Source organism: Galeopterus variegatus, unplaced genomic scaffold (assembly GCF_000696425.1).
Source record: "Galeopterus variegatus unplaced genomic scaffold, G_variegatus-3.0.2 Scaffold2666, whole genome shotgun sequence".
In the NCBI taxonomy this organism is placed as follows: Eukaryota; Metazoa; Chordata; class Mammalia; order Dermoptera; family Cynocephalidae; genus Galeopterus; species Galeopterus variegatus.
The window spans coordinates 122,936-132,051 of NW_007728777.1; the positions used below are offsets into that span (position 1 = coordinate 122,936).

The 9,116-nt window shown below is 39.9% G+C and overlaps 1 protein-coding gene across 1 annotated transcript in view; it reads left to right on the forward strand.

Annotated features, from left to right (window-relative positions):
- Positions 1-33: 33 nt before the first annotated feature.
- Positions 34-9,116, forward strand: part of ELOVL4 (ELOVL fatty acid elongase 4) — a 32,989-nt gene continuing 23,906 nt past the window's right edge. The window contains exon 1 of the mRNA XM_008582565.1: positions 34-454. Coding sequence (XP_008580787.1) covers positions 355-454 — 100 coding nt within the window. The 5' untranslated portion in view covers positions 34-354. The remainder of the gene's footprint in view (positions 455-9,116) is intronic.

Consider the following 9,116-nt stretch of genomic DNA (forward strand, 5'->3'; position numbering starts at 1 on the left):
TGGCGCGCCGGCCCCCCGCCCCCGTGCGCGGCCACGTGACGCCGGCTGAGGAGATTGGAGCGGCGGCGACGCGAGGCGGCAGACTGGTGCAGCGCCTTGCGCTCGCGGCGGAACTTCTTCTCGTCTGCCTCCTCCTGGGATCCTTGACGACGCCTGCTCTGCCCGGCTCGTCGACGCCGCAGCCGTCACATCTCCGCCGCCGGGGTGCCCCAAGGAGGAGACGACGCAGCTGGGCCTCGCTGTTAAAGGGGTCCCCGGCTGCCGCTTGCCCCCTCGGCCGTCTCCTGTGGGGTCAGCCCTGCCGCGGGGGTCCCCGCATTATCCTCCAGCCGCCAGCGTCCGCTTGTCGCCGCGATGGGACTCCTGGACTCGGAGCCGGGCAGTGTCCTGAACGTGGTGTCCACGGCTCTCAATGACACCGTGGAGTTCTACCGCTGGACCTGGTCCATCGCAGGTAAAGGTGCTGGCTTCCCCATCCTCGCACGGTGGTGCGGGCCGCTGCCTCGCTCGGCTCCCTCCACCGGGAGACACCAGCCCCCGGTCTCAGAGCGCCCAGGCCCCGGCCCTGCGGTCCCTGCGCCCTGCGGGTGTCAGGATGCTACGGATCGGCCGAGTTGCCAGGGCGCGGACACCTTGGTCGTTCACTGGTTAATCTGATCCGAACGTTCAGACTTCCTCCTCCCCCCGACACTCGCACGGTTTTCCGCTGAGCTTCCACCATGTCTCATCAGCTCCTCGGATGCGGGAGCTGACGTATCAGATGGAGCCTGTACAGCAAAAGCTCATCTCAGGATCCGCCCCACCCCACACTCCCACATCTCCCGACCTCATCTCACAGTTCTTCTACCTTGTGTTCAGGACTGGTTTTAACATTTAGTAAAATTATGTATGGAGAGAGGGCTGGGGAGGAGGAAGGCTTCAATGGTAGCTGTCTTTTTGCTTTTTCACCCTCCTGGTTGCTTTGACACAACCCTGCTAATATTTTCTTCTGTCTAGCTCATCCATCTATAATATAATCTGAACTGAAAAGTAAAATAGCATTGTTTGGCTCCTTGAATCTTGAAGAATGTTAGTTTCTGACGTTTTTTCTCCAGCAAATATGATCGAAGTGATTGTCTATAATGGCTTTGCGCACTGCAGTGTTGTCAGGGGGAGGGGGAGGCTATAACACCGGGGAAGAAATAAGTCTTTAGGAAGGGGGGGGGGGGGGTGTCTCTACAGCAGCACCTAGAGGTTGTCCCAGAATCTTACGTATTAGTATGTACAGTGTTCTTAAATCAGCAAACTTTTCTTTTAGGTGTTGCAGTTTATTTGGCAGGGCTGCCAATTGGTTGATTTATAAATACAGCTTTCCTAACGGAAACAATTGGGGTATTATAATATTTTTACATTTTGCCACTTATTTCTTCATTTGCTTTGTCACTTTTGGTTTTAAGGCATTTAAAAGTTTTTGAAATCTAAAATTAGGTTTAAAGAATTTTAGAAATGATCTTATGATTTAAGTTTTTCTAGTCTTTTGCTTTATCTCATTGCATCCTAGTTCCACGTTATGACTCTGCCTTCCCTCCCGAGAAAGGAAAATACATTCCTGCTGTTTTTGTGTTTGTTGTTAGGGTATAGGAGACAGTAGTTACAGCATGAATACAGTACAGGCATATGTTGTTGGGGTGGGGGGAAACGTTGCTGGAATTATTTTTATGAGACCAAATGATTCTTCGACACTGGTGCTGTGTTCACGTCTTCAGAAAAGTGTGTTCTTTTCCAGGAGATCTCAAATTTGACAGTGGGAAATAAGCTATTTAATAAGTCCTTGCAACTGAAAATGGTTAAAAGGCAGTTTTTAATAGAGTGTTTCTTCTTTAAGTCTTTCCTCTATGAATTGTTACACTGACATTATATCATACCTCCAAAAACTGGGAAAGATGTGTGATGTTGGCTCCTTAAACATTGCATCAGGGCTTCCCATTACACAATTGTACAGAGCTGAACATCAGACAAGCTCTTTGGCAGGTAATTTCATTTTGCATACTTTGGAGTTACGCATTGTCAAGGTCCTCCAAGCTCCATACAGGGAGAGTCACTCCCCGGAGCTCTCAGTCCTTTCATTTACTCTCTATTCCAGGGCTTTCCCATCTGAGTCTCAGAAAGAAAAATTGAGAGCAAAGATAGAAGACACCTTTCTATGATGGTTAATTCCTTCCTAATGATGTTTGTGTAAAAATACCATGAATGAGAAGAAATTTTGTGCAGTTGCCTCATGTGACAGCTTGCTACCGGGCTTTGAAGGGCATATAAAATAATGTAATATTGTGGGCCAGGCATGAGAAGTGAGAGTAGCCACTGGAACAGAAGTGACCTCTTACTAACAGGTTGGAGGGAAGGTATTTGCCCAGGCTCTGACTATCCACTTACGAAACCTGAGACTGCTTCCTTGCTTTCTGTAATGGGCTACCTTACGTAGGCAGATGGTATTTCTTAACCAACAGAGAGGCTTAGTGGATCAGCGAGTGTTCTGCCTTGCTGCTGTGTAAGGAGGAATATTTATCAGTTCACACAGAATAAACCTGAAGCCTATGCTGGAAATGGGTGTCCCATCTGCCTTTCCTCCTTTCTATGTTTTTCCATGTTCCTTTTTTTTTTTTTTTTTTGACTCATTCACACTGTTCCGACTCCAAACAGATCCCAACTTGGCATAATTTCATGATAATCTGGATGAGGGAGTTTCAAAGTAGAAAAGTAGTTTATTAGATGAGGTTGAAGAAAAGTTGGTGAGACAGATGTTTAGAGAGAGGGGGAAATAAAAATAGGCGGGAGAGATAGATGGTCTTGAGAAATAGTGGTGAGTGTGGTGAAAGGATGCAAATTATTCAGGAGAGCAAGAAATGCTCTTGAGTGCTTTCATTCCCAGGGACTGTAGTTATGTACTTCTTTCTTTTATTAGTTCATTAAATATTTTTCTCCATTGAGGTTTCTACCTAAGTGCAAATAAACTATATCTACTTGGCACTGTCATAATAGGAATAGTTACAGAATTGTAGAGTATTTTTGATGGTATAAGAGATTTTTGCCCTAGGGAGAACAATTTCTGGAAAAATGTCATTTTGTGCTCTTATATCAAATAGTGCTATTTAATAAAACATATCCAAAGCAAAGTATAAAAACCGGGCTTTTCAAAGGCACATATCTAGCAAATACAGAATATGTTTCATAGTGTGTTAACATTGAAAATGTTACTTTTACTATATCATTAACACCATATACATTGGAATTGAAACTTTGGAAGAACTGTACTTTTAGAAAAATAACAAAAATAACTTTCCACTTACCTACATTATATTTTTGATATTTTGAGCAAGAAAGTTAATATTGGCTTATAATAGAGGAAAATATAGACTGATGTGGTACTTTATACGAGTTGATGGTATTAGAGTAGATATCCTGATGTCATTGTGTTTGTTTTTTCTTCTATTCTTTCACTTTATGAGTACACTAAAGTTATTAGGACTGGGATCCTAGGCTTAAAGTGTTTATCTAATTAATAAAAGTTATATTTACATTTTTAAAGCTGATGAATCTAAATATTCTCCAATCTATAAATACCCAAATTATCTACATTATCCATTGCATTCATTTATTATTCTTTTAATAAATGTTTGTTAATAACTTTTTGTGTCCCTGACATTTAGCATAGAAACATCCTAGAAAGTTAGTACGATATGCACAATAAAGCCAGGTGTCTCCTGAGCCACCATATTTCTTCTTGACCACATGTTTTTAAACAACCATTGTTCGTGGGGTTTGGGTATATATGTCTTTTGGTTGGGGAGGTGGTTGGCAATGCCCCTCTGTTCACAGATACAGTACCCCACATTGTGCAAAAATTTGTGTCTACTTACTTGATAGTCGAAGTTAGAGGGTAAAAGGCCAGCCTATTTGGATCCTTGAATTCACTTTGGAGGGGACAAAAGAGAGAAGGAGTGAGTGGTACAGGAGGAAGGAGGACTCCTGTAGGGTGATGGTGAAATCTGATGATGATGAAGGCAGGCTCCTGTTATCATTTGTTCCTTCCACATTCTCTTGCCATGTGCAGGCACAGTTCTTGGTCACTGCCCCCATGCAGCTTACAAAGTCTAGGGGGTCACTGCCATTCCCCTTTCCTTGATACCATGGTCTGAAGATAGTGTGATCTGCTAGAGTCAGGCCTAGCTGGGGCCTAAGGAAGGTCAGAAAATTCCTCCTCTACTCGTCTCACCTCTACTTCTTACACTTGTATCTCAGTCTTGAGTTGTGAAAGGAATATACAAGCACTGTTTTTAGAATATTTTAGCAGTTTCACCACAGGTTCCTAATCCCTACCCTTGAATGAGAAGTTGATATGGGTACTGTCAAAGAGTATTTTGATAAGTAAACTAGGGCATAGGGCGTAAAAGGGACAGTGAGTCATCCAGGTTTGATGAAACTGGAGGCCAGTGGGAGGGGACATTTAATTCAGCTCAAATAAGCTGCAGTAAAAGCAGGTTTGGCCTAGGGATTGCTAGGCCCCAGAGGAGCGTGTGTTTTAAGCACCGTACAATATATTTACACTACTTGTATTATTTATCACAGTTAATGTATAGTTTTCCATCTATGTTATTGTCTAAAATAGGTTTTGTTTGTTCAGCTTAGACTGAGAATGCAGTTGCCATTTTTAATGTTTCTTTAAGAAGAGACATTCTAAGTTCTAGGCAACTAATTAAAAACTAATTTGTGAAACATTACTGGCTCCTAACCTGGGATCTCCCTTGGTCAGTGTCTTCAGGGAGATCCTAATTATCCTTTTCTCATAACGTCCCTGAAGCCTCTGGGAGGTCCACACCATTTTAGGGCTTTTTTTGGTTTGTTTGGTTTTTACTGTTTTTTCCTTCACCACAGTCATTTCTGGAAGCAGGCTCATAGACTTCAATGGCTGATGCCTTGTTCATTCTCCAACAACAGCATATAGCAAAACGTCATATTGCAGATGGAATTCTTGGAGAATAAACAATGCAGATTCTAAAACTGGTGTCAGGACATGGTTTTATAGAGTTAGATTCTTTGGCTTGGAGAGACAAAGTTTTAAGAATTATACATATGATTATATCAGACAGTGCTTTTGTGTTCTTTAGAGCCACAAAACACTTGGTCGTCCTTCTAAAATTCTATTAGTTTTCTTAATTTTTCCTCAAGTCATATTATAATGTCATATGTATGACTTAACATTGTTGTTATTTTTTACTTATTGAGTCACTTATTATTATTTCGAATTAGGCATATGTTAGCATACAGAAAAGAGTTATGTGACAGAATCTGTCTTTTCTCCATTTATTTATCTATTTTGAGGGACAGCTGTCCAGTAAGAGGAACTGAACTCTTGACATTGGTGTTACAAAGTCCCTCTGTAACCAACTGAGCTAACCAGCCAGTCCTGTCGTTTCTCACTTTAGATGGCTCTTTTTTCCTCCTCATTGTTAGGACATTTTTGCTTGTTAAATTAAGGCGCTATTGTTTTATTTTTTTCTTAGAATGAGAACGTATTAGAATATTAGTATTAGTAAGGGGAAAACAAAAGATACTAAATGGTTTTGGTGTATGTTTCTTTACTAATCAACATATTAACTTTTTTTTTTTTTTTTGTCTTTTTTCCGTGTCCGGCAACGGATTGCAACCCTCAGTGTTGCTCCCGTACCGGACCGGGACCGGCAACGGGATCGCAACCCTCGGTGTTGCCCCCGCGCCTCTCTCAGCCAGTGAGCGGGAACCGGTCTGTATGTGGGATCCGAACCCTCGGCGGGAGCGCCTCCGCGCTTCCCAAGTGGCGCACTAGCGCAGTGCGCCACCGGGCCGGCCCAACATATTAACTTTTAAAATCTTACTTTTGTCATATATTTTTCTTCATAGAATACTGTCATTCTTAAACAAATACCATAGTATTATCATTCATTTATCATTACATTTTGATGAGAATATGTCTTAGGATTTGAAAGACAAATGCATTAATCCACTGAAGGAATCAGTTACTCACTGTCACGTGTAATCACATAAAAGCATTTGTGGTTTGAACAGGAGCATTCAAAGGAGTAAGCTTTTCTGTTTTCATTTTTATTTGTCAAATGAAAACCTAGGCACAGATATGTGTTGTTACAGAATTTCATATATGTTTGCACATTTCTGTTCACAACAGCATTATTCACAATGGCCAAGAGGTGTAAACAACTCAAATGCCCATTGACAGATGAATGGAAAAACAAAATGTGGTATATACAAGGGTACTTCAAAAAGATTATAGCAAAATCGAATTAAAAGATAATATAAATCTTTCCATGAGCTTTTTGAAGACCATTTGTACATATGATGGAATATTATTCAGCCTTAAAAAGGAAGGAAATTCTGGCATATGCTGCAGCATAGATCAATCTTGAGGACATTGTGCTAGGTGAGATGAGACCATCACAAAAAGATAAAAAACATGTGATTCTACTTATAATGGAATCAAATTCATAGAAACAAAAGTAGAACAGTGGTTGCTGGGGACTGGGGGAGGAAGAACTGGGGAGTTGTTTAATGGGTATTAAGTGTCAGTTTTGTAAGATAAAGTTCTGGAGATTGGTTGCATAACAGTGTGAATATACTTAATATTACTGTACTGAACACTTAAAAATGATTAAGAACAAATTTTACGTTATGTTTTTTAACCACAATTTTAAAAAGAATTTTATATATTTAAAAATTAACATAATAATTAATGTTATATCTTTCTTCAATGTCCAGTACTAAACAGTTGATTCTTTTATTTTTTCACCTAGAAGTAAAATGGCTTCATAAAGAGAATACATAATTGTGGAAATGGGTTTAAACGGATTCTTTTGGCTCTAGCCCAATGCTCTTGTCTTCTCATCACACTAGCCAAGTAGGAAAGAAATAATCAGGCCTCTAATCTATGTATCTCTCTTATTTTACCTTTTCTTATACTGCTGTTCTATGTACATAATATTGTTATTTAGAATACTAAATCTGAACTAAGTCATAATACCACCAGATGATATAAGGAAAGATATGAAATGCTCCAGAATACCACTGGATAATATGAGGAAAGACATGAAATGCTCAAAGGTTCTGTAAAGGCAGGTGTGTATTAGATTAAACTAAAAAGTGATATTTATTTATATAAATTTATGTATTTATAAACTTACACTAACAATATGAATATTTATATATGAGGGTATTTCAAAAAGTTTGTGGAAAAATGGAATTAAAAGATAATATGAATCTTTCCACAAACTTTTTTTTTTTTTTTTTGTCTTTTTTACTGACCGGTAATGGGATCGCTACCCTTGGTGTCGCACCCGTACCGGGGACTGGCAACGGGATCGCAACACTCGGTGTTGCGCCCGCACTGCGCTCAGCCAGTGCGCGGGAACCGGTCTCCACATGGGATCCGAACCCTCGGTGGGAGCGCCGCTGCGCTCCCAAGCGGCACACTCTCCAGGGCACCACTGGGCCGGCCCTCCACAAACTTTTTGAAGTACCCTTGTGTGTGTGTGTGTGTGTGTGTGTGTGTGTGTGTGTAAAATATAAAAAGTGATATTTAGCTTGAGAAGATGAAGTTGACTTCCATATGATAGAGTAGTAGAGCCATAAAAAAAGTGTATTGAAAGTGAATTACAAAAATGTTTGCCAAATTGCATAATATAAGAACTAGAAAATATTGCTGATTGATGAAAGTATAATAAATTCAGGACTAGCAGTATTTACCCAATGGATAGTCAGCTTATATAACTGTTAAAGCCAAGAGAAGATTTTGGCTAGAGTTTCCACTCACTCAGACTCTCTCTCTCTCATATCATATCTTAAGTCTTTTTTCTAGAGGGAAACACCATTTCAATTTTCTTAAAGCTTTACTCTCATTGGCAGCACCGAGTGGATGTTTGACCTTGGAACTCCCGTATTAATACAGGGAGAAAGTTTTATGACTACTTTTTCTAAGAAGCACCGCACAATGTGGAGACAGGTAGAGAAGGAAACTTCTTACCTGCATTCTGATCTTGGCTTCCAAGATAAGAGGCATTATTCTTCTTCAAATATCTCTCTTGATATATATTTTCCCCCTTTGCATGGTCTCTTTCCCCTATGAACTGATTTTTATAAACGTGTCATTTTTTTTTATCATTTGCATATGGTGAAACTCACTACCATTTATTGAGCTTCTAGTACAGGACCATTATGGACTATAAGATACCATAGTAATGAGTTTTATACACCTTATATTTAATCTTCATAGCATTCCTATGAGTTAGGTATTATTTAATCATATATATGTGAAGAAATAGACTTAAAACTATACAGCTAGAAAGTAACAGAGCTAGAATAGTATCAAGATCTTTCTCCTTCCCAAGACGGTGACCTTTTCATAATGCAGCATAGCCTACCTATTCATTCAACAAATATCATTTTATTATCCAGTAATAATAGTAAGCATTTATTGGATGCCTACTAAGTGCCAGCACAGTTATCCAGGCTTTATATGTATCATCACATTTAATCCTCATATTCAACTGGGCTTAGGTACTGTTATTATCCCCATTTTCCAGGTGAGTAAACTGACTTTCCCTGGATCTTATTCATCTAAGATTAACCCTTCCAAATTAAAACTCAGAGAAATGAGCCTTCAACTTGAATTACACGTTAATTCACTCTCCTCATCTATTTTTATCTTTTCCCCTTTACAGCTTATTTATTTATTTATTATCTGGTTGATTATTGTGGCCAATTACCGAAACCTCCCTCCCTCCTCCCTCTCCCCCATCCCTCCCAACAATATCCTTTCTGTTTGCTTGTCGTATCAACTTCAAGGAATTGTAGTTGTTATGTCTTCTTCCCCGTGCCCCGCCCCCCGGTTTTTTGTGTATTTATTTATTTATTTATTTTTAGCTCCCACAAATAAGTGAGGACATGTGATATTTCTCTTTCTGTGCCTGACTCGTTTCACTTAATATAATTCTCTCTAGGCCCATCCATGTTGTTTCAAATGGCAGTATTTCATTCTTTTTTATAGCAGAGTAGTATTCCATTGTGTAGATATACCACATTTTCCATATCCA